The sequence below is a fragment of the Macaca thibetana genome, chromosome 10 (genome assembly GCF_024542745.1).
Source record: "Macaca thibetana thibetana isolate TM-01 chromosome 10, ASM2454274v1, whole genome shotgun sequence".
NCBI classification, from domain to species: domain Eukaryota; kingdom Metazoa; phylum Chordata; class Mammalia; order Primates; family Cercopithecidae; genus Macaca; species Macaca thibetana.
In genome coordinates, this window is record NC_065587.1 from 10433844 (window position 1) to 10459206 (window position 25363).

General features: G+C 53.4%; 2 protein-coding genes across 5 annotated transcripts in view; one reads left to right on the forward strand and one right to left on the reverse strand.

Moving 5' to 3' along the window:
• MRTFA (myocardin related transcription factor A) overlaps positions 1-25305 on the forward strand; it is a 217625-nt gene extending 192320 nt beyond the window's left edge. For all 4 annotated transcript variants that reach the window (XM_050805826.1, XM_050805823.1, XM_050805825.1 and 1 more), the window contains 10 exons: positions 3818-3893; positions 5500-5661; positions 10840-11015; positions 11533-11682; positions 14135-14388; positions 14660-14831; positions 15831-16853; positions 17767-17919; positions 18211-18271; positions 23644-25305. In XM_050805826.1, the coding sequence (XP_050661783.1) occupies positions 3818-3893; positions 5500-5661; positions 10840-11015; positions 11533-11682; positions 14135-14388; positions 14660-14831; positions 15831-16853; positions 17767-17919; positions 18211-18271; positions 23644-24161 (2745 nt within the window). In that variant the 3' untranslated portion in view covers positions 24162-25305. The remainder of the gene's footprint in view (positions 1-3817; positions 3894-5499; positions 5662-10839; positions 11016-11532; positions 11683-14134; positions 14389-14659; positions 14832-15830; positions 16854-17766; positions 17920-18210; positions 18272-23643) is intronic.
• Positions 1-25363, reverse strand: part of LOC126963577 (E3 ubiquitin-protein ligase RBX1) — a 598764-nt gene that overhangs the window by 536467 nt on the left and 36934 nt on the right. Inside the window, exon 1 of the mRNA XM_050805845.1 lies at positions 16283-16286. The gene's annotated coding sequence lies outside the window, so the exon portion shown is untranslated. Of the gene's footprint in view, positions 1-16282 lie in introns of the transcript that reaches the window.

A 25363-nucleotide genomic window follows, 5' to 3' on the forward strand; every position in this document is an offset into this window, starting at 1 on the left:
ATCTGCCCAGAGTATCCACTTGACTCTTGTGGAAAGCAGAAACTGGCCCACACTCCAAGCCCAAGTGTTCTGCTGTAGCACCTTACTTGCATCCCCATCCCAATTCTCAGTTTCAGTTCCCCAGGGGCCCCTGAGGAATATTCTGCTGCCCAGTGTGGGTAGAGATGGGGAAGTCACCAGAACTTGTTTCCCCCTCCCACTCACTTTACTTTTTCCTTTCACATAACATCGTGGGAAGACAATCCCCTACACAGATCATAGTCTGCATCTCCTTAAGACCCACAGCTATTTTATTTTACTTTATTTTTTTGAGACGGAGTCCCACTCTGTCACCCAAGCTGGAGTGCAGTGGCATGATCTCAGCTCACCGCAGCCTCTGCCCAGCAGTTTCAAGTGATTCTCCAGCCTCAGTCTCCCAAGCAGCTGGGACTACAGGCGCCCACCACCAAACCTGGGTAATTTTTGTATTTTTAGTAGAGATGAAGTTTCACCATGTTGTCTAGGTTGGTCTCGAACTCTTGGCCTCAAGTGATCTGCCTGCCTTGCCCTCCCAAAGTGCTGGGATTACAGGCATGAGCCACCGCACCTAGCCTCACAGCTGTTTTAGAGTCTCAGAAATATTTACCTCCAATACTTTTTTTTTTAACTTTATTTCATTTTTTCCCTCCTAGAAAATCATGATTAATTCTTAGAGTAAGTGGGAAGAATGAAATCAGGGGTCCTGGGAACCAAAGGAGTAACAAGCAGCAGTGTTTTAGTTTGCCGAGAGCACTTGAGAGTACAGTGTAGGGGGAAAGGATGGCATTGCCTGTGCCCCTATTCGGTCAGAAGACTGGGCACCATTTCCTTGACTGCTTCTCGAATAGGCAGGGACCAGTAGGGCTGATTAGAAGAGTCTGTTTTATTGAGCACCTTTATATAAGAGGTTGTATCTGTTTTTTTTTTTTTATCCTCACATCAACTCTTATGAATTAGGTAGTATTATCCTCATTTTACAGATGCAGTTAAGAGAAGTTAACTCACTTGTCCAGCCAATAAGTGGCAAAGCTGGGACTCAAACCTTTGTCTGTGGATTCTAGATTTGTTTTTTAAGCAAAATGATTTTATTTCCTAACACGTGGTAACCTAACACTCAATTTGCTTACCATGCACATCTGTTCACAGATGACTTCCACATTACAATAACTACTTCCATATTTATGCACGTACTAAAAATTATCTTAGTTGAGATATGAAAAATGAATATATTGGATTGGTTACAGCAGAATTTGCTTTACTTAATTCTAAAAGCTTAAAGCTTTGAAAAGCTGCTACTTTTGCATCTCATACTTCCAGATGAATAAGACACAGCAATATCAGCTTGTATTCAAGAGAAGTTTCATTTCTTTTTCTGGTGTTGGAACCAGCTACCCACATCTGTTGGTGCTGCATAGGCAGCTATACATGGTGGTGGGAAATCATCCACCATGGCTTCAGCTATGTCAGGATCACACTTGAGGGAGTCAGAGATGCTGTTGTATTTACACTACTGATTGCTTTGCTTTGCTTTTTTGGGTAATTTTAGAGGTGAGATCTTGCTGTGTTGCCCAGTCTGAATTCCAACTCTTGGGCTTAAGCAATCCTTCTACCTTTGACCTCCTGAATTGCTGGGATGTATAGGCATCCACCACTGTACCTGGTCAAAATGATTTTTCCCCTCAGTTTTCTTTGACACAAATGTGCTTTAGTGGTCATGAATGCCTTTAAGGATATCAGTTGCAAAATCCATATCTTTAAATTTGGCCCTGAAAATTCTCTGGTTTTCCGTCAGAGACCTTGTACCCTCTAAACCAGTCCAGAGTAGCTTCTAGGTAGTCAGGTTTCAGCCATTTGACATCATTAATATGTTTACTATTTGTTATAAAGGATACAACTCGGCCGGGCGCGGTGGCTCAAGCCTGTAATCCCAGCACTTTGGGAGGCCGAGATGGGCGGATCACGAGGTCAGGAGATCGAGACCATCCTGGCTAACACGGTGAAACCCTGTCTCTACTAAAAAATACAAAAAACTAGCCGGGCGCGGTGGTGGGCATCTGTAGTCCCAGCTACTCGGGAGGCTGAGGCAGGAGAATGGCGTGAACCCGGGAGGCGGAGCTTGCAGTGAGCTGAGATCGGGCCACTGCACTCCAGCCTGGGCGGCAGAGCGAGACTCCATCTCAAAAAAAAAAAAAAAAAAGGATACAACTCAGAAACAGTCAGGTAGAAGAGATGCATAGGTATGTGGGAAGGGACGAGGAGCTTCTGTGCCCTCTCCGGGTGGGTGTGTCACCCTCCTAGCATCTCCATGCCTTTAGCAAACCAGAAGCTCCTCCATATATTTTCTTAATCAGTACTGTATTCTACCTCAGTCATGGCCACTGGTCAGAGCTTCAGATGGCTTAGAGAATAAGCCTTCCTCTGTTGTCTGTGAAGACGTGCGGCGCCTGACACCTGCTTTACCACTCTCTGCTGCAGCTGAGGCAGTACTTCTGCCCACTGCACATGGGGTGATAGACCCAGAGCCCACAGCCACTTTAAACCATCTCCTGGATTGCTCAGCCACCGCTGGGCTAGCACAGAGCTGCCCGGCCAGAACACCAAGGCGGCAGATGGCTAGGTGAGGAGAGGCCTTTTTTTTTTTTTTTTTCAGTCTTTTCCTTTACTATATATAATGTCCTCCGAGGCTTCATTTCCTAGTGTTCTCTGTCCTGTCTTATCCTTTGCTGGTCTTGATCCGCTAATGTTCTATGGTTTGAAAATGTTGGTGCAGAGGTTAAGAGCACAGACTCTGTAGAGTCAGATCTGGGGGACTGTATATATTATAATTAGCCCCATTTGGTGGGATGGCTCTGTGACTGTTGAGGGACTAGTGTAGTTTGCCCAGAGTTTCATAAATGCAGAAATTAGGACATTGGACTTTGAGGAACTAGAGCTTTGATACCATGTATCAAAATTAGTATTCCATTTGGCAGCCATTCAAAATGAATGGAAAATGCTCATGAGATCATGCAGTGTTACAGTTTTTTGGTTTTTTTGAGACGGAGTTTCGTTTTTGTCGCCCAGGCTGGAGTGCAATGGGGCAATCTTGGCTCACTGCAGCCTCCACCTCAAGTGTTCAAGTGATTCTCCTGCTTCAGCCTCCCAAGTAGCTGGGATTACAGTTGCCAGCTACCACATCTGGCTAATTTTTGTATTTCTAGTAGAGACAGGGTTTCACCACATTGGCCAGGCTGGTCTTGAACTCCTGACCTCAAGTGATCTGCCCACCTTGGCCTCCCAGAGTGCTGGGATTACAGGTGTGAGCCACTGTGCCCAGCCCAATGTTACATTTTTTAAAGCAGGATATAAAATAATATTCAGTATGATTACAGCTCTGCAAAGTTAAGCCTATTTTCTGCGTGGAAGAGTAACTAGAAACAGATATCCCAGAATACTAACGGTGGCTGATTAAAGTTTTTTTAATTTTATTTTTCTTTCTAGTTTTCTAAATTTTCTTTGCTGGACATATATTACTTTTATGGTAGTAGAAATAGTAGTTTTTAATAGATATATTGTCAGTCCAGCCTTAGAGAGACAAATGGTCTTGAAGGATGGCACCCTTCCTTGGCAGGCGCAGTTGGATTTTGATGTGCTCTCTCCAGGCCTCCTCTTGCCTCTGGACCCTGCCATCATCAAGTTAAGGTTGTGGGGGTGCAGAGGTGGTCAGCAGCCACCATGGCCAAGGCTGCTTTGTGATCCTGTCCATGCCATAAGCCTGTGTACCTGGATTTGAGAGTTTCTTGGTGTGTTTTTTCTGTAGACAGAGGACTATCTCAAACGGAAGATTCGTTCCCGCCCGGAGAGATCGGAGCTGGTCAGGATGCACATTTTGGAAGGTGTGGAGATTGGAATTGCTTTTTCATCTAGACCCAGTTCTCACCGCACTACCCATTTCCTTCTTGCTTCTTTCTTCTCCCATTTCTGTTGGCAGTGGGTAAGCCAGAGCCTTAACACAGTATGACAGCTGTGCCATGGTAACCGCCGCTGGTCTGAGGGACTCTCAACAAGCACAGTCACACGCTCTTAGTTTGGCTTGGCCTGTTCTCCAGGGTCCCACCATCCCTTGGTGTGAGATTGTTTCTCTCTGCCAAAATCTGTTTTGTTTTGAGACAGAGTCTTACTCTGTCACTGTGATTATAGGTGCAAGCCATCATGCCTAATCTAAAATCTGTGTTTAAAATACACTTACTTTTTTATATTCATTAATTCATTCAGTCAGTCATTCACTTGACTGTCTGTGATATACCATGCTCCATCTAATATTATTCTAGATGTATACCTGGCCCCAGCTGCACACGTCTTCCTTCCCACCCCCCTGCCCTTTTTTTTTTTTTTGAGATGGAGTCTTGCTCTGTTGCTCAGGCTGGAGTGCAGTGGTGTGATCATGGCTCACCGCAACCTCTCCCAGGTTCAAGCGATTCTCCTGCGTCAGCCTTCCGAATAGCTGGGATTACAGACGAGCGCCACCACACCCAGCTAATTTTTAATATTTTTGGTAGAGATGGGGTGTCACCATGCTGGCCAGGCTGGTCTCGAACTCCTGACCTCAAGTGATCCGCCCATCTTGGCCTCCCAAAGTGCTGGGATTACAGGCGTGAGCCACTGTGCCTGGCGGTCTTCCCACATTTTTAGTGAAGAAAAGGTTTTGGCTCCTGGAAGCAGCATAAATATATTTACTTATTGTTTGTCTAGTGTTTTTTTGTTTTGTTTTGTTTTTTAAACTTGAGATGGAGTCTTGCTGTGTCACCCAGGCTGGTGTGCAGTGGCACAATCTCAGCTCACTGCAGCCTCCACCTCCCGGGCTCAAGCAGTTCTCCTGCCTCAGCCTTCCGAGTAGCTGGGACTACAGGCACCTGCCACCATGCCTGGCTATTTTTTGTATTTTTAGTACAGACAGTTTCACCATACTGATCAGGCTGGTCTTGAACTCCTGACCTCAGGTGATCCACATGCCTTGACCTCCCAAAGTGCTGGGAATACAAGTGTGAGCCACCACGCCCAGCTGTTTGTCTAGTTTTGAGCTGTTTGAGGGGCTGGAAGAGAACTTTTCTATTCTGAGTCCCATATTTTGCAGACAAAGGCACTGAAACCCAGAACAGAGATGTGAATCGCCTTAGTAACACAGCAAGTTTGAGGGAGAGTGGAGACCATTCTGTCATCTGGTGCTGCTTCCATTCTGTAGCTCCACCTCAGAAAGTCTTCTGAGCTTGCCTCTGCCTGGTTGTAATTGTGTGTGACCGTGCACTGCCAGGTCACAGTGGGAACCCGTTGTCTTGTCTTTGTGAAACTTCAAGGCAGGCCACTCTTCTCTGCTTGGGATATGCTTTCCATTCTGACAGTCTCTGCTCTTGCCCAGGAGGAAGGAGAGCTGCTCTGGAGTTCCCAGGGCAGAACCACATCCACTCATATATCTTCCTGCACCCCTTTCTCTCCCATGGGCAGAAACCTCGGCTGAGCCGTCCCTCCAGGCCAAGCAGCTGAAGCTGAAGAGAGCCAGACTAGCCGATGACCTCAATGAGAAGATTGCACAGAGGCCTGGCCCCATGGAGCTGGTGGAGAAGAACATCCTTCCTGTTGAGTCCAGCCTGAAGGAAGCCATCATTGGTGAGGAGGACCCAGCCACCCTGCATGAGAGGCAGCTGAGATGCAGGAGGGGAGATGGGGAGGGAGTGCCAGGCTGAAGCAGAATTGGGCTGAGGCTCTTGACTTCTTAACAGAGTTTGAGAGCCTCATGCACAGGTTGTGTGAACTTGGGATAGTGCCTGTTGCTTTAAGAAACAGGGACATACAACAGTAATTAAGTAAATAACAGGCCTTGCGCTGTTCACTTTCCATGTTTGTAAACTCGGGTTGCTTCCTCTTTCACAGAGTAGGTAGATGTCAGGATTAGTGTGTGTGAACGTGTGGAGATGCCAGGAATTAGAAATCTGTGTAATACTCTTCATTTTTATTAGTGAAATCTCTTCTTGGAGACTGGCCCTTTCCACAGATATTTCACTCAACAAATATTGATGGACCCAAACAGTGTGCTAGGTGCTAAGACCATAGCCCCACAGGGCAGACCAAGTTCCTTTGTCCTTATGGAGCTCATGCCTCATGGAGCAGGTAACAGGCAGGTGAATAGGCAAGATAGAGAAGCTGTGCTGGAGGGAGCACAGGGTACTCTGGAAACACAGAGGAGGGGCACCCAACCTGGTTGCATCAGGAGGGGTGCAGCTGTCAGAGGAGGTGAAAGCCAAGCCTGGGGCTGAAGGATGAGTAGGAATTCGTGAAAGCGTGTGGGAGGGGGTGGGACAAGGGAGGAGAGGACAGTGTTCCAGATGGGGAGAACAACCCTAGGACCTGATGAGAAGGCACTGGAAGGGAGAGTATCAAGATGAGAGGTGGGAGGCCAGGTCCCCAGTGATTTGGTAGTCCGAGGTGGGAGGATCACTTGAGCCCAGGAGTTTGAGACCAGCCTGGGCAACGTAGGGAGACTCACCTATACAAAAAAATAAAAAAATTAGCTGGCTGTGGTGACACACACCTGTAGTCTCAGCTGCTCAGGAGGCTGAGATGGGAGGATCACTTGAGTCCAAGAGTTCAAGGCTGTAGTGAGCTATGATTGTGCCACTGCACTCTAGCCTGGGCGACAGAGTGAGACCCTGTCTCAAAAACAAAAACGAGGTGGGAGCAGTAAGCACAGTCCAGGATGTGCAGGGCCTCTTGGCACACTTGGGAGTTTGGACTTCATTCCTTTAGTGTAAAAGGGAAAAAGCCTCTTTTCTCTCTATTTGCGCTCAATACAGAATACTTCTGGTGTTGGTATTCTGGCATGGTGTTTCCCCACATACCAAGCAGTTCTCCAGTGGACACCAGCTGGGTGCCCTTTTCAGATGCCGTCTACCTGGAGAGAGTGTCCGATCCCACAGGTTGAGGACTCAGTCCCACAAAACTTAGCCCCACTCCCCATGCTGGTCCCACGCCCCAGGTTATTTTACATTTGCTTTTAACCAACTAGCTATCGATTGGGGTTCCTATACTCTCTCCTTGGGCTTGATAATTTGCTAGAGTGGCTCACAGAACCCGGGGAAACACTTCACTTACATTTGCTGGCTTATTATAAAGGAGGCAGAGGAACAGCCAGAGGGAGGGGCAGATGGCACCGTGTAGTGGGGTGCCAGGGGAGTGGTGGTATTGGAACTTCCCTGCCCACTCCGGGCCTTCACCCTCCCAGTAGCTAGAGAAGCACGTCAAATCCTGTTATCCAAGAGTTTTTATAGGCTTGATCTCAGAGCCCCCACTCCACATCCTACATACCCACCCCCACTTTCCTGGAGGTTGGTGGATGGGCTGGTAGTTCCAGTCCTCTAATCCTCTAATCACTTGGTCTCTGTGGTGACTGGCCCAATCCTCAGTCTCTCCCAGATCATCACATTAGCATAAGCTCAGGTGTTGTAGAAAAAGATACTGAAGATACTCCTGACCTTAAGGAAATTCCAAGGGTTTTAGCTGCTCTGTGATTTTAGCTGCTCTGTGATGAGAACTGGGGTATAAAAACCAAATATATTTATTATCCTACTCTTCGATTTTGGTGATAATTGGTACAGACCTGTCTCCTTCGCTGCAGTGGGCCCAAGACCCGATCCCTGACAAGACAGCACCTGCCTGCCCCTCCTGAGGCAGCTGTGCCTTCAGAGAAAGAGGCTCAGGTTTCCCTCTAACATAGTTTTAGTTTTGGGCAGAGGGGAAACACTGCAGCAGACCCCCAGGGCATGCTGAGTTAGGCCTTGGGCCCTGATTAGAGGCGACTGGCAGTTTCTAGGGCCTCCTCTGCACTGTAGCCACCCTACTGTAGGCTGGCCCACACTGAGCCCGGAGGAGCCCTTTCCCCATGTTGATATAGTAGCCCTTATAATTCACAGATTTTCCCTGGCGTTCGTCCTGCCTCATCTCAGTGGTTTCCTCTGTGTGTTCCTCAGCAGTCCCAAGTTATAGGCCAGTGTAGGGGCCAAGCCAGTTCTAGATGCTGCAGCCAGCCACAGTCTGATAAATGTGTGCCGAGAGTCAGCAGTGTGCCAGGCTGTGTGAAGTCCTGATGTCACAAAGATGAATAAAATATGACTTGTGCCCTCAAAGAATTCACGTGGGTCTGATGTGAGAAGACTAATGTATAAACAACTGATTTCTGAGTCTGGTTCCCAGTCAGATGCCAGTGCTGCCTAGTAGGAAGGCCATGGCCCTGCAACACTGTCTGAGTCACCTGCCTTGTGCGACTGCTTGCAAGATCACACATGATGATGAATATAAAGGGCCCAGCCTGGTCCTTGGTGCCTAGAGAGACTCACACAATGGTTGCTGCTGTTGTCAGCAATAACACTCATTCTAGACCAGCTGGCAGCTGCTGTAATGGACAGTGTAACAATGGATATGTGTGTGTCAGCGCTGTGAGAGCTCAGCAGAGGGACGTCTCTCAGGGATGGGGACAGGTGTTGGTGGCCAGGGAAGTGCCCACACTATAGCGTGTTTTGGGGGCTGGATCAGAGTTTGCCAGGTAGAAAAGGTACAGAGGGACAAGAGGGAACAACACGGGCAGTGGCCTGGAGACCTGTGCTTGCTTGTTTGAGGAATTTGGCAATGGGGTGATTGTTGGGGACTTTAAGGAGCACAGAGCATTTGCCAGCAAAAACCAGATTGTACAGTTGAGTAGGAGGGAAGAAGGTAGTGATGGCAAATGTAGCTCATTTGCTCAATAGTTCTGTGGAGAAGGAAAACAGAGGCAGGTCCTGGCTTAGGGAGGGGTTTTCAGGCTGGGTGCAATGGAGCAGGTTTTTGGGCTGAGAGGAAAGAGTCAAGGACATGGGAGGATGAGCACCTTCAGAGGAAGAGGAGGGAGGAGGACGAGGAAATGGAACCCTGGCTGAGGTTGAGGTTTGGCTCAGATAGGAGAGGCAAAGCTGGGAAGGAAGTTTGGCTCAGATGAGTGAGAAGGAAGCGGGCAGTGGGAGCAGGGGGAGCAGACCGTTCTGAGGCCTGAGAAAAGGGCTGATGGGGGTTGGGGTCTTTCCCACACACCTAACCTCCCCATCCGACCCTTCCTCCAGGCCCCTCAGTTATCTTCAAGGTTCACACTAAGTCCTCTCCTCCAGGAAGACTTCCCTGAATCTCTCCTCAGTGTGCCCCTCAGCTTCTGTGTTTTCTGTCTAGCAGAGCATTCATGGGGCTCCAAGGCAACTGGACCATAAACTCCTGGAGGGCAGGGGCCCCATCTTTGTTCCCAGGATGTGACTGTGAGTGGAGAGAGAAATAGTCTGTAGTGACCCTGGCCTGTACCAGCCCTGGGCTTTCCACAGTATGGCCAGCAGCTTCCTTGGGTTGGACTAATCTGGTGGAAGCTACAGTTCCTCCACCCTCGCTCACCACTGTCAGTACTGGCCGCCCTGGGGCTGCTGTACCAAAGCAGGTGCCCTTGCTGGGAGTAGGAGATAGTGGGGAAATCTAGCCTTGTGTCTGGCATGAAGTACACGTGGTCAGCAAGCCCCATTCTGTGTGTTGCGTACTTGCCCCTGCTGGGACAGATGAGGGGACGGAGGAGCAAGCCACCACCACAGTCGCCAGTAAGGAAGAAGCTCAGATGCGTCCTTCCCAGGTCCTGAGGGAGGAGAGAACCTCAGGTCCTGGCTGGAGGGGAAGAGCTGCTAGGAGAGCTACTGCATGGACAAACCCAGCCTGAGCTGTTGTGCCTTGTTCCTCTTCCTTACCTGGGGTCTTCCCACACAGCACACTTCCCCAGGCTTGGGCGGCAGCTCACCCCTGCCTTCACCCCTGCCTTCACCACTGCCTCCACCACTGCCTCAGTTCCTTCTGCATGGATGGCAGATCAGCTGAGAACCTGCTACCCCCACCTCTTCCCACGACAGTGCTGAGCCGGTGGCTCTGACAGTGACTCTTGAAATAGCCTCCTTGCCTCTGTTCCCATCTTTCCTTCCCACTGCGACCCCATGGAACAGAAGCTTTGTGCTGCGCCCTCCTCCCCTGCCTCTGCCTCCCAGTTGGCCTCAGGAGGACACGTACTCACAGTCATCCAGAGCCTGGCAGTGGGTCAGGTCAGGGCAGTTACAGCCAGCAGGCTGTTTTCTTCTGGTGCCCCTGCTACCCAGGTGTTGGGTGTCTGCGAGCCACTGGCCTCTAGAGGAGGTCACCACACCTCCTCTATTTCACCTGTGCAGGCAAACATCCCCTTTCTGGGATACCCTCCATCTGAAGCCCAGAGCCAGGCTCCTTAGTCTGTTCCTGGCCTCTGGGGAATTCAGCTACACTCACAGGGCTGTTACCCAGGCTTTTCTGGTCCCTCGTTAGCTGGTTCAGAGCCCTCACTGCCCCGTTTGTAAGCATCATGGGGGAAGAAGAGAGTTTTGTGCAGTGTGGGATGAAGATACAGAGTACCTTTAACAATAGGGAGACGGTTGAGGTGGAAAGGTAGCCCGGGTCTCCTAGGGAGGAGCAAGGGAGGGAGGGACAACTTGACATTGAAGATTAAACACAGTATAGAGTTACAAGCAAGAGGCTAAAGGAGGCCTTTGCTCAGCCCATGAGGTCACTCTGGTGGCCTAGGAGACCTTTCTGGCCTCTCTTGCAGGGTCATGATGATGACCAGAGCTTTTTTAGACCAAGAAAGCAGATTGGCTGCTAGTCTCCTTGGTTTGCCTGCCTCACAGAGCGTGTGGGCTGTGGGCCAGGCCTGTCCCTGCTCACCTGTGCTCTGGGCTGCAGGTGGAATCTCATACCAGCTTTGGGTTTCAGTGGGCCAGGTGAACTATCCCAAAGTCGCAGACAGCTCTTCCTTCGATGAGGACAGCAGCGATGCCTTATCCCCCGAGCAGCCTGCCAGCCATGAGTCCCAGGGTTCTGTGCCGTCACCCCTGGAGGCCCGAGTCAGCGAACCACTGCCCAGTGCCACCTCTGCATCCCCCACCCAGGTGAGTGTGTGCTTCCAGATGCTTCCCCAGCTCCAAGGTGCTACGGCTGCCCAGAGTAAGGTCTCTCTCCTGGGCCAGGGTATGCCTCCTGCTCTGGCACAGGGAAGCCAGGGGGACGCTACCCTAGTTGCTCAGGTGCTGGCTGCTTGGGCTCCCTGCTGGTGGGAGATGTGGGCAGAGGCCCCTCTCCAGCAGCCAGAGGTCAGGTGGAGGACGACGCTGGCCACGGCTGCTTTGTAGTGGGATTGCAAACCTCACTGGCCCAGTCTGTATTCATTTATTTGGAGCAGCCTGCTTTTCTTGAGTATATTCAGTTCTGTGACCTTTTCATTGCCTTCTCTCTTTCTTTCCTAGCTCCTCCTGCCACCCTGGGGGTTGCTCTTCTCCTCCCCCAGTCTCTGCCCACCATTTGCCCTCTGACAATGGTGGCGTCTGAGGACCCTGTGTAGGGTCAGGGCAGGCTGGGCACACCCTGCCTGGAGGTGGCCATGTCCTCACTTCCCTTTTTCCCTCTCAGGTTGTGTCTCAACTTCCGATGGGCCCGGATTCTGGAGAAATGCTTTTCCTGGCAGAGCAGCCTCCTCTGCCTCCCCCACCTCTGCTGCCTCCCAGCCTCACCAATGGAACCACTGTCCCCACTGCCAAGCCCACCCCCACGCTCATTAAGGTACATTTCTGCCAGTGATTGTACCCTCCCCTTCCTGGTGCCCTTTGGAGTCCTGCTGTGACTTCATTCCAGCTGTGGGGACAGCTGCAGGGGGTGTGGTGCACGTCGTCTCCCATTGGTCTGGGAGTTTCTTCCTGTTCTCTCCGCTGTCCGACATAACACTGGCTGTTGCGATCATAGCCACCAGTTATTGGTGGCTGTGGGCTGGTCTTGGGCATTCCAGGTACTCATTCCTGCTCTCGTCCATGAAGTCATTCCCACACACTATGTCTTGTTCACTCAACAATTCCGTGAGGCAGAAATAGAGCCCTTTGCTACAAGAGAGGAACTGAGAAGTGAAGTGACGTGGCCAGAGGCACGCAGGAGGTGTCACTGAGTGTTCTCCTCCTCCAAGGCCTGACCTGAAATGCCGGCAGGAGGCGGGGGTTACTGTCGTCGGTGTGGGGAACCCTGTGCTGGGCACTACTGGCCTCATGGACTCAGGCGTCTGCTGTTGAATTCAGCTGCACCAAGAGCTGATGCAGGGTCCCCCCTGCTCCACAGAACTGCCTGGCCACCAGGATCTCAGGGACCGCAACCCCACACCTCCACCTGGCCCACGCCGCCCTGACTTGCTTCACCTGTACCCTTTCTGCTCTGTCCTTTCTTACTCTCTAGGTTCTCGCCTCACACAGACCCTGTGCCTGGCTTGGCAACCCCTGGCCATCTGAGCCTCAGGAGAGGCCGACAGTCTGTAGCCTGGGCTGTCTGGCGCTCGTGCTCTGGCCTTAGAAGGCCCCACTAGCTCTGGGAGCTGCCTGCCCATCTTGTGACTCTCCCTGGCTCTGTCCCATGGTGACATCCCCAGTCCCGCCTCTGCACATGACCCTGTCATCTCTGCTGTCTCCTGCTTCCTCCATGTCAGAAAGTCACTATGGCTTCCTGAATGTCACTGTCTCCTCCTTCAGGCCTGGGAGCAGTGAGTGGCCTCTCCTCCCAGCCTACACCTGCTTTCAGTGCTGCCTGCCCAGGCGCTGCCTCCTCAGTGCCTTTCCTGCACCTGCATTCTCTTCCTCACTGTCAACAGGTGTCCCTGCTTTTCCCACAGAGTTCCTCCCTCCAGCGTGCTTCTCCTCACACTCCTGTTGCCTTCCTTTGCCTCCCACGTTTGGAAGAAGAGTCTGTGTATTTTGTCTACACATCTCTTCAGTTACCCCACCAGTGGACTGAAACATTATCTTCAGGGGCCTCAATCCAAGTCCATCCCCACCGCTGTGCTCCTGGCCCAGCTATTGGGGTTCTCTCTCTTTGGTTGTGTTTTCCCTGCCTCCCTCTTCCTCCCTTTAATTGGGGGTGCTCCCTAGGCTCTGACCTCTGCCCCCTCTCTCCCTCTGCCCCCTCTCTCCCTCTGCCTCCTCTCTCCCTCTGCCTGTACTTCTGCCTGCTCCCCAGCCTGTGCTCAGAGGCTCTCTGTGGCTCTGTTCCCTTCTTCTGGAACAATCCTGGTCCCACAGCCTTGGCAGCCCTGCCCTTTCTCCATCCTTCCCATGCTCCCAGCAAAACCAGAACCTCTTCTGGGGTCACTCCTCACCTGCCACCTGTTCACTTTGTCTGTTCTTCCACTAGTGGGTCACCTGCCCAAACCTTCCTTTCGGTCCTCATTGCCACAAGGTCTAGACGCCACCTGTTCCTACATCCAGCCTTGTACGCCTCTATCTGCCGTTCTCTGCTCAAAACTTCTCAGCTCTCCGCGGTCTCTCTCTGGCACTCCCTTGCTAACTCACCTTGTCCAACTGTGCCCTTCCTTGCTCCAAGAACAGGCCTCCCACATACAGCCTACTGGCCCTTGGTCAGTTTGGGTCTTCTGACTCTCCTGGCCCAGCAGCTGTGCCAGCTGGAGGTCTTTGGGGGCATGAATAGGAGCTTTTGGAGTCCTGTGTTAGAACAAGAACAAGATCACCTTGTGACTTTGGGCAAGTGACTTCTTTGAGCCTGTTCACCATTTTCAAGTAGACATGACAGTTCCTACCTGGCAGGATTTCCCCCCAGCCCCAAAAAGAGCAAGCAGCGTTCTTGAGAAGCTTGCGTGGCTCCGTCTTTGTAAAGTGCCTGGTCTGGTGCAGCCCAAGCTCCATCAGTCAGCTGGGTTTTACCTCCTTGTGTTCACTCTGGCTTGGGGTCATGGTGATGTCTGTGCTCGAACATTTGGTTGATTTACGTTCCAAGCTAGAAGCTCTTTTAAGCCAGGGGCCAGGCACAGCCCTCTTTGTCACTCCAGCCCCTTGCCTGGCACATTTCTGGGCATGTTTCTGCTTTCAGCGGAGTGTATGGTCCCATGGGGAATTGTGGAAATGGGCAAAGTGTGGATGGAGATGTCTTCTCGGAAGCCCCACAGGCGTGGGGAGAGCTGCCAGCCCCACACCGAGAAGCCTGAGGCTGCCCCTGAATGGCACCCTGTCTCCTGTGCCCTCAGCAAAGCCAACCCAAGTCTGCCAGTGAGAAGTCACAGCGCAGCAAGAAGGCCAAGGAGCTGAAGCCAAAGGTGAAGAAGCTCAAGTACCACCAGTACATCCCCCCGGACCAGAAGCAGGACAGGGGGGCACCCCCCATGGACTCATCCTACGCCAAGATCCTGCAGCAGCAGCAGCTCTTCCTCCAGCTGCAGATCCTCAACCAGCAGCAGCAGCAGCACCACAACTACCAGGCCATCCTGCCTGCCCCGCCAAAGTAGGCACCCACTCGCCACCACCTGCCCCTGCCCTTCCCGAGCCACCCTGAGCCAGGCAGGTACCAGATCTGGTGGAGCTGAACCCCACATCTTTAAGGACCCTCTGGTCTGGATGCTACAGAGTGGTCTGCAGGCAGGGCCACCCTAGCCTTTGCTAGGCCCTTGCCCCATGCCTATCTGTACCCAACCCTGCAACCCAGGCTTGGGCTGCCACCTGCAGAGGCCAAGGGTGATGCTGGATGGGTGCTCATTTCCACCTTTTCTTCTCAGGTCAGCAGGTGAGGCCCTGGGAAGCAGCGGGACCCCCCCAGTACGCAGCCTCTCCACTACCAATAGCAGCTCCAGCTCAGGTGCCCCTGGGCCCTGTGGGCTGGCACGTCAGAACAGCACCTCACTGACTGGCAAGCCGGGAGCCCTGCCAGCCAACCTGGACGACATGAAGGTACACAGCCACTGGAAAACTTGAGCCACTGCCAGCCTGGCCCTTCCCACAGGGGCTGTCCGGGTGCTGGTTTTTAGGCAGGGAAGGCATCCAGCCTAGGACCCACCATTGTGGAAGGCAGCGCAGGGCTCCAGGCTCTGGTCCCCATCAGACAGGGGCACCTTAGACACAGCTCCGAGGCTGCCTGGAGGTGGTCATGGCGAGTGACACCAGCTTCCTCGTGGTGGGTCCTGTTGTTGGCAGCAGCACAGCCGGCATCTGTCCAGGCAGTCGTGTGTCTCTTATCTTCCTCGACTTGTATGGTACATGCAGTGTGAGAAGTGGGGATGGGTGTCCCTTTGAGGATGGTCAAGCTGAGGCACTGACAGGAGGAGAAGCTTGTCCACAGTCGCAGACCTGGTCAGTGTAGACCGGGCTGTCCAGTAGCAACCCTGCTCGCATTTTCCCCTTTGCTGGTGAATGCGGAGCTCAGGGTGCTATTCAGATGCAGTGTCTGCCTGGAAAGAGAGTGGCCTGTGATCAGGGTCACAGACTTGGCTTCCGTCCTAGGGCCTTGGAGAGGAGTGGGTCATGCCCAGTGCCTTGTGTGTTTTCTCTGCCCCATCAGAAGATTGACTGGACCAAGCTCTCCCTTGAGAACTTGTTCTCTGAACCAGGCTGGGCCCTACTTTCATGAGCTCAGTTTTCTCTTCTGCAAAATTCAGTCTGTTCCATTCAAGATTTATTGAGCCCAAGCACCATGTTGGGGGCTGGGGACAGCTGTGGGCACCATGTGCCAGCCCCTGCTGCCTGCATAGGTGGGGAGCATTTTAACCAGGTCCCTGCTAGAGTGAGAACAATGAAAGGGAGGATGCTGTTGGCTCAGGTGGTGGGGGGCATTGCGCCCTCCAGGGTGCTGGAGGATTAGGGTAGTTGATGCATCTGAAGTGCCCTTCTGCCTGGACCCAGTGCCCTGTGTCCAGCTGCCCCTGGCCTCCCTGACTGTTGACTGCCTTGCAGGTGGCAGAGCTGAAGCAGGAGCTGAAGTTGCGATCACTGCCCGTCTCAGGCACCAAAACTGAGCTGATTGAGCGCCTTCGAGCCTACCAAGACCAAATCGGCCCTGTCCCAGGAGCCCCCAAGGCCCCTGCCACCACCTCTATCCTGCACAAGGCTGGCGAGGTGGTGGTAGCCTTCCCGGCGGCCCGGCTGAGCACAGGGCCAGCTCTGGTGGCAGCAGGCCTGGCCCCAACTGAGGTGGTGGTGGCCACGGTGACCAGCAATGGAGTGGTGAAATTTGGCAGCACGGGCTCCACACCGCCTGTGTCTCCTACCCCCTCAGAGCGCTCAGTGCTCAGCACCGGCGATGAAAACTCCACCCCCGGGGACACCTTTGGTGAGATGGTGACGTCTCCCCTGACGCAGCTGACGCTGCAGGCCTCGCCACTGCAGATCCTCGTGAAGGAGGAGGGCCCCCGGGCCGGGTCCTGTTGCCTGAGCCCTGGGGGGCGGGCAGAGCTAGAGGGGCGCGACAAGGACCAGATGCTGCAGGAGAAAGACAAGCAGATCGAGGAGCTGACGCGCATGCTCCGGCAGAAGCAGCAGCTGGTGGAGCGGCTCAGACTGCAGCTGGAGCAGGAGAAGCGAGCCCAGCAGCCCGCCCCAACTCCTGTCCCCACCCCTGCCCCTCTCGGCATGCCAGTGAAGCAGGAGAACAGCTTCTCCAGCTGCCAACTGAGCCGACAGCCCTTGGGCCCTGCTCACCCATTCAGCCCCAGCCTGGCGGCCCCAACCACCAACCATGTAGACCCTTGTGCCGCGGCCCCGGGGCCCCCGTCCGTGGTGGTGAAGCAGGAAGCTGTGCAGCCTGAGCCCGAGCCGGTCCCCGCCCCCCAGCTGCTTCTGGGTCCTCAGGGCCCTGGCCTCATCAAGGGGGTTGCACCTCCCACCCTCATCACTGACTCCACAGGGACCCACCTTGTCCTCACCGTGACCAATAAGAATGCAGACAGCCCTGGCCTGTCCAGTGGAAGCCCCCAGCAGGTACCTGGGTATGGGAGGAACCGGGCAGGGCCCAGAGGATGGTGGGAAGAGCGTCTCGCTGCAGCCCTCGTGGGCCAGGGGTCCCCTCGTGCTGGGCATTTTGTGTTTGCTTCGTTTAATCTTCCTTTCGACCCTCTGAAATGAGCGGTCGTTATCCCCATCTCACCACGGGGAGCACTGAGACTTAGGAAAGTTAAGGCACCTGCCTGAGACCCCCTAGCCGTAGGGCGGAACCATTGGCGAGCTCTCCACCTCTCTGGCTGTTGAGACTAGAACATTTTTGCATCTCAGCAGAGGACTCCTGAGCAGCCCACACCAGGCTGGGCCTGCCTTAGTGCTGCTCTGTGGGGATTGGCCAGTGAAGGTCAGAGGTAGCCTGCCCTGGGGAGAGGCTGTGGGGTCCTCTGGCCAGGATCCAGCTCAGGGTCCTCCCCTCAGAGAGGCCAGCTCTCCCCACCGAGGTGTCAGCAGCAGAAAGCTCCCCAGCAGACCTTCTCTCAGCCTAGGCCACAGGTGAGGCTGCCCTAAGGCTTTATGTAGCCTTGTGGTCCTGCAGAACTTGGGGGTAGAGGAGACAGTGACAGGAACAGGTACCTCAGGATAGGAGATGGGGGTCCCTGAGCAGACCCAAGCAGAGAAAGAAGCTGCAGAAATCTCAGGGAGTGACCAGCCCAGCCCAGAGACCTCTCCCAAACCTCAAGAGGCCAGGCACCCCCTGCAGGGTTGAGGGTCCCCCATCCTGTATTCCTTCTTACCTAGTGGCTTTCACGAAAGCTCCCTAAAAGCCAGTGCCCCCCATCTGCCCTCCTAGAGTGTGAGAGGCCCTGGCCTTATCCCCACCTCTCACCCCTACAAGGCAGGTCTGTACCCCCAGCCCCCTGGCCACTGGTCCTCTCCCTGTTCTCCTGTCCAGCCCTCATCCCAGCCTGGCTCTCCAGTGCCTGCCGCCTCTGCCCAGATGGACCTAGAGCACCCACTGCAGCCCGTCTTTGGGACCCCCACTTCTTTGCTGAAGAAGGAACCACCTGGCTATGAGGAAGCCATGAGCCAGCAGCCCAAACAGCAGGTGAGGAAGGCGGGCTGGGCCTGGCCATTGTGGGCGGCTGCCCTAGGCTGCTGGGCTGAGGTTCCTACAGCCCCAGCTGCAGGAAAAGGGGGCAGGTGAAGCCCAGCTTCAGGGTCAGAGAGGCCTTGGGGAGTGGGCCGTTGGGGGATGGGCACCAGGAGTCCGGACATGCCCGTGGGTGCTGTGGATCTGGCTGCTTATTCTGGTAGAGGGAGGGGCCTCATTCATAGTTCAGGCTGGGAGCCCCCATTCAAGAGTTTCATCTTTTTTTTTTTTTTCTTTGTCCCGCAGGAAAATGGTTCCTCAAGCCAGCAGATGGACGACCTGTTTGACATTCTCATTCAGAGCGGAGGTAACCCCAGATCCCCTGCTGCCTCCTGACAGCCTTCTCTGTTCATAGGTGTCTCTAGCCCTGGGTTGGTTTGTTTTTATTGAATGCTTCCATGCGTGACTGGTCTTGGGCAAGCACTGTGGATGCAGTGGTGGCTGTGAGCCCTCCTGTCTCCAGAGCCTGGATGAGAGGACCAGGGAAGGTGTCGTCCTTCATTCAGCAGGGAGCACTGCCCCAAGGCCCTCGCCTGCCAATGAGCAGAAGAGACATTTGCCCTTGTGGAGCTCACAGTGCAGCCTGGGGAGGTGGACAACAAGTAGAAGAAATAAGCAGATCATATGGAAGATCCGAGAGGAGCCTTAGGACAAAAACGGAGGGGAGGGAGAGGTCTGGGGAGCCTGGTGGGGAAGGGCCGGGATGGCTCCTGTGAGCAGGAGCAGCTGTGTGCATCTGTGCGGCCTTGGGAGTGACAGGCGAGTTGGAGTGTAGTTGAGGAAAGGGAAAGAAGGGCTTTGTGGCCAGATCATGCGTGGCCTCCTGGGCATCAGGGCAGGGTGGCTTTGGCTCCATCGTGTGGGAAGCCATCGCACAGCCTTGGGTAGAGTGGCCTGGTCTGATGCAGGACCCAGGAACCTTCCAGCTGCTGTAGCGATAGCAGCTGCGCAAGGGCAGAAGCAGGGAGCCCCAGGTTGGGGGTGGTGGGAGAGCAGGGCTGTGGCCCAGCAGGCAGCAGTGGCAGGCGGAGGAACAGCTGGAGTCGGCCCCATTTGGAAAGAGCCAGGTTGGTGTGTTTATGGATGAGGTGTGGAGAGAGGGAAGGAACAGCCAAGGATGACTTCAAGGGCTGTGGCCTGAAGGGCCAGGGTGGAGCAGCCATTGATGGGGTGAGCTGGGGAGGGGGCACGTGTGGGACCACATTGTGCAGTCCCTGATGGGGTGTGTCATGAGTGGAGGGTTTACAGGGACAGTTGACATCGAGTGGCATTTGTAAGAGAGGTCTGGGCTGCATGTAGGAGTTGGGGTGTTGTCGCATCTAGATTGGCAGTTGGAGCTGGGAGGCTGCCCAGGGCGTGAGGTGGGGGAGCAGAGGTCGGGGCTGAGCCCAGCCTTAGGGGTCGGGAGGACAAGCAGTGGCAGGGTGTGGTGTCCTGGAAGCCAGCTGTGGCCAAGGGAGCTGAGGACCGAGGCCTGGACACGGAAGCAGGTGTCATGGGCACAACAGGAAGTCCGTGAGAGGCCTGAGAGCAGGGTTGGGGGTGGCCATGGAGAGCTCTCTGGGAGGTTCCTCTGCAGAGGGGAGGAAGAGGGTAGGGCAGATGCTGGGTGGGAGACAGCGTGCATCTGTGTGAGGGACCCAGCTGGGAGTGGAAGATCCCAGAGGACCCCGAGATGGCCCTGGGAAGGAGTTCACTGGCAGCAGCAGGCAAGAAGGCTGGGCGTGTGGTGCCGACCCTGGGCGGCGAGCGCGGACTTCTCTCCACGTGTCTCAGTGGCTTCTGGAGGAGGAGGAGTGGCTGAGGGGTACAGGCAAAGCGGGAGCTCAGCCTGGAACCACAGCTCTACCAGAGTGGATTTGATGTTGTGTGAATTTTATTTCAATTTAAGACGAGCTCAGTCACTGGTGTTCCTGTGAGGTCAGCAATTCTCAAGCCTTTGGGAGAATCCCCAGGTCCCTGGGGCCTGAGGCGCATCTCTCACCAGTGTAGGTGGCACTGAGGCAGCAGGTATGGGACCTGCTTTGGGGATGACTGGGCTGGGTGCTCAGGAAAGAGGCCTTGGCATGAGCTTCAGGAGTTTCCAAGGGAAGGTGGTGCTACTCCAGAGATTGTTCAAGGAAAAGGGAACAGGCTTTGAACTCTAACTTCTAAGAGATGGCAGAGAAAGGGAGAATGGTGGGTGTGGGTGCCGCCTGCCCCCAAAGGGACACTGAGAAGTGGCCCAAGAGGTGGCAGTGATGCCAGAAGCAGGTGTTTGAGGAGAGAGGTCTGGGCAGGTGGTGGCAGCTGGAGGTGAGCGACCTCCTTGCCTGTGAGAGCAGCTGCAGGGCAAAGAATGCATTCTGCTGGGACAGGAGGGGCTGGAACCCACAGGGTTGGGGAGCAGGCCTGGTTTTTGCATAATTCTTTTTTTAAGTTGTAGTGAAATAATTCTAACCATTTTTTAAATGTACAATTCAGAGGTATTAGGTCCATTCAGTGTTGTGCAGCTATCACCCCATCCACTCTAGAATTTTTTTTTTTTTTTTTTTGAGACGGAGTCTCGCTCTGTCACCCAGCCTGGAGTCCAGTGGCGCGATCTTGGTTCACTGCAAGCTCCGCCTCCCGGGTTTACGCCATTCTCCTGCCTCAGCCTTCCTTCTGCTCACTGCTCGGGCCTTGTGATCCGGCCGTCTCGGCCTCCCAAAGTGCTGGGATTACAGGCTTGAGCCACCGCGCCCGGCCAACTCTAGAACTTCTATATCACCCCATAGGGAAACTACCCATTAGACAGTAACTCCCCATTCTCCCCAACTGCAGCCCTTATCCCACTTTCTCTATGAATTTGCCTATTGTAGGGATCTCACAGAAGTGGAATCAGTTTGTCCTCCTGCGTCTGGTGTATTTCACTCAGCATAATGTCCTCAAGGTCCATCTGTGTTGCAGCATGTGTCAGAATTTCACTCTTTTTAAAGGCTGAGTCGTACCCCTGGTGTGGATACACCACATTTTCTTCATCCATTCATCTGTGGCCGGACACTTGGGTGGTTTCCACCCTTTGGATGTTGTGAATGTGGGTGTGCAAGTGTCTGTCTTGAGTCCCTGCTTTCAGTTCTGGGCATAACCTAGGGCTAGAATTGCCGGATCATGTGGTAGTCTGACTCTATTGCCCAGGTTGGAGTGCAGTAGTGCGATCTTGACTCACTGAAACCTCTGCCTCTCGGATTCAAGCAATTCTCCTGCCTCAGCCTCTCGAGTAGCTGGCACCCACCTCCACACCCGGCCAATTTTTTTGTATTTTTTAGTAGATGCGGGGTTTCACTGTGTTGCCCAGGCTGGTTTTGAACTCCTGAGCTCAGGCAGTGTGCCCGCCTCGGCCTCCCAAAGTGATAGGGTTATAGGCGGGAGCCACCACACCCAGCCTCGTATGGTAACTTCTGTGTTTAACTTTTTGAGGAATCACTAAACTGTTTCTACTGCAGCTGTAACATTTTACATTCACACTAGCAACACACAAGGGTTCCAGTTTCTTCACCTCCTTACCAGCACTCCTTTTCATTTTTTTGATAAAAGCCACCCTAATGGGTGTGAAGTGGTACCTTAGTTTGCATTTCTGTAATTTAGTGATGTGGAGCACCTTTTCATGTGCTCCCTGACCATTTGTGTATCTTCTATTGGAGAATGGCTGAGTCCTTTGCACATTTTTAAAATTTTTTTAAAACTTGTGGTAAATTGACCGGGTGCAGTGGCTCACACCTGTAGTCCCAGCACTTTGGGAGGCTGAGGCAGGTGGATCACAATGTCAGGAGATGGAGACCATGCTGGCTAACATAGTGAAACCCCGTCCCTACTAAAAAATACAAAAAAATTAGCCAGGCGTAGTGGCAGGCGCCTGTAGTCCCAGCTACTCGGGAGGCTGAGGCAGGAGAATGGCGTCAACCCGGGAGGTGGAGCTTGCAGTGAGTCGAGATCACGCCACTGTACTCCAGACTGGGCAACAGAGCGAGACTCTGTCTGAAAAAAAAAAAAATTGTGGTAAATAATGCTTGTAATCCCAGCACCTTGGGAGGCCAAGGCAGGTGGATCATGAGGTCAGGAGTTCGAGACCAGCCTGACCAACATGGTGAAACCCCATCTATACTAAAAATACAAAAATATTAGCTGGACGTGGTGGCACGTGCCTGTAATCTCAGGAGGCTGAGGCAGGAGAATTGCTTGAAACCAGGAGGTGGAGGTTACAGTGGGCCAAGATTGCCCCACTGCATTATAGCCTGGGCAACGGTGAGACTCAGTCTCCAAAAAAAAAAAAAAAAAGTGGTAAAATACACCTAAAATTTACTTTTTTTGTTGTTGTTGTTTGGTAAAGACGGGGTCTTGCATTGTTGCCTAGGCTGAGCTCAAACTTCTGGCTTGAAGCCAATCCTCCTGTCCTGGCCTCCCAAAGTGCTGGCATGACAGGTGTGACATTTTACTGTTGTGAATGATGCTCTTCTCAACACCTGTGTACAAACATCTGCGACTCTGCTTCCAGTTCTTTTGGGTATATGCCCTACAGTGGAATTGTAGATCATATGGTAATTCTTTTTTTTTTGGAGATGGAGTTTTGCTTTTGTTGCCCAGGCTGGAGTGCAGTGGCACGATCTCGGCCCACTGCAACCTCTGCCTTCCGGTTTCAAGCGATTCTCCTGTGTCAGCCTCCTGAGTAGCTGGGATTACAGGCGCCTGCCACTACACTTGGCTAGTTTTTGTATTTTTAGTAGAGATGGGGTGTCACCATGTTGGCCAGGCTGGTGTCGAACCCCCGACCTTGTGATCTGCCCACCTCAGCCTCCCAAAGTGCTGGGATTACAGGCGTTGAGCCACCACACCTGGCCAGTAATTCTATTTTTAAATGTTGAAGGAACCTCCATACCATTTTGCATAGCAGCTGCACTATTTTGCATTTCTATCACAGGGCACAAGGGCTCCAGTTTCTCTGTATCCTCACCGGCACTTACTTTTTTTTTGAGACAAGAGTCTTGCTCTGTCACCCAGGCTGGAGTGCAGTGGCCAGATCTCCGCTCACTGCAAGCTCCGCCTCCCAGGTTCACGCCATTCTCCTGCCTCAGCCTCCCGAGTAGCTGGGACTACAGGCGCCCGCCACCTCACCCGGCTAGTTTTTTTGTATTTTTTAGTAGAGACGGGGTTTCACCGTGTTAACCAGGATGGTCTCGATCTCCTGACCTCGTGATCCGCCCGTCTCGGCCTCCCAAAGTGCTGGGATTACAGGCTTGAGCCACCGCGCCCGGCCGGCACTTTCTTTAAAAATTTAATTTTACAGTAGCCACTCCAGTGGGTTTGAGATGTATCTCACTGTGTGGTCTCCCTCATGACTAGTGATATTGAGCTCTTTTCATGTGCTGCTGGCCATTTGTATATAATTGGAGAAATGTCTGTTCAAGTCCTTTACCCATTCTTGAGTCAAGTTTGGTTTTTTTGTTGTTGAGTTTTAGAAGTTCTCTGTGTATTCTGGATATCACTTCTTTATCAAATACATGATTTGCAAATATTAAGAGTTTTATAGTTTTAGCTCTTACATTTAAGTCTTTGATCCATTTTATTTTTGTAAATTGTGTGAGGTTAGGGTCCACCTTCATTCTTTCGCATGTAGATATACAGGCTTGGTTTCTGATATCCACTTACTGTCTTGATTGGCAGAAATTTCAGCAGATTTCAAGGAGCCGCCGTCCCTGCCAGGGAAGGAGAAGCCATCCCCGAAGACAGCCTGTGGGTCCCCCCTGGCAGCACAGCCATCACCCTCTGCTGAGCTCCCCCAGGCTGCCCCACCTCCGCCGGGCTCACCCTCCCTCCCTGGGCGCCTGGAGGACTTCCTGGAGAGCAGCACGGGGCTGCCCCTGCTGACCAGTGGGCATGAGGGGCCAGAGCCCCTTTCCCTCATTGATGACCTCCATAGCCAGATGCTGAGCAGCACTGCCATCCTGGACCACCCCCCGTCACCCATGGACACCTCGGAATTGCACTTTGCTCCTGAGCCCAGCAGCACCATGGGCCTGGACCTGGCTGATGGCCACCTGGACAGCATGGACTGGCTGGAGCTGTCGTCAGGTGGTCCTGTGCTGAGCCTGGCCCCCCTCAGCACCACAGCCCCCAGCCTCTTCTCCACAGACTTCCTTGATGGCCATGATTTGCAGCTGCACTGGGATTCCTGCTTGTAGCTCTCTGGCTTGAGACTGGGGTGGGGACGGGGCTGGGAGCCAGGGCACTCCGGTGCGTGGCGCTCCTGCGTGATTCGGCCTCTCCACATGGTTGTGAGTCTTGACAATCACAGCCCCTGCTTTTTCCCTTCCCTGGGAGGCCAGAACAGAGAAGCCCCTACTCCTGGTTCGGGCCCACCCAGGGCAGAGGAGAGCAGCTGTCAAGAAGCAGCCCTGGCTCTCACGCTGGGGTTTTGGATACCCACTCAGGGCCAGGGCCATTTCAGCTTGACCTTTTTTGAGGTCAGGGGCACTGTCTGGCTACAATTTGGCTAAGGTAGGTGAAGCCCAGCCAAAGCCCAGCCAGGAGGCTTCTCTTCTGACCCAGGGCTGAGACATGTCAGGGGGTGAATCTCCTTTTTGTTCCCTGCTTTGCTGTGAAGGGATAAATTAGCCTGGGCCTCTACCCCCTAGTCCCCATGTCTGCCAACCCCAGGGCTTCCTGGGATGGGGCTCCCTGCCATTTTAGTGTCTTGGTGTAGTGTAACCATTTAGTGGTTGGTGGCAACAATTTTCTGTACAGGTGTATATACCTCTATATTATATATCGACATGCATATAGACATATATTTTTGGGGGGGGGACAGGAGATGGGTGCAACTCCCTCCCATCCTACTCTCACAGAAGGGCCTGGAAGGCCATGGCTCCTAGGGACTGGATGCAAGGTTACCCTTGAGCTATGTGCCACTGTCTGGTGCCCAGTCTGGCATGCAGCTACCCAGGCCCACCCATCACGTGTGATTGACATGTAGACACCCTGCCACGGCCTGTGCCCCACCTGCCCTGCTTCCTGGTTCCTTATCAGTGCCACGAGGGCAGAGGTGCTACCTGGCCTTCCTGCCAGGAGCTCTCCACCCACTCACATTCCGTCCCCACCGCCTCACTGCAGCCAGCGTGACCCTAGGACAGGAGGGAATTGGGCCCAGCTTCACCCTGCTGTGGGGCTGAGAGATGGCCATGAGGTTGTGGCTGTCTCCTGCCCTGGGGCCACTGGCTTCATACTCTGGCCTGACTCATAGGGGAGTAGGGGTGGAGTCACCAAAACCAGTGCTGGGACAAAGATGGGGAAGGTGTGTGAACTTTTTAAAATAAAAACAAAAAAACACAGGCCTGTTAGTGCATCTTAATCTATGGAAGGGGTGGGTGGCATAGGTGGGGGTCCT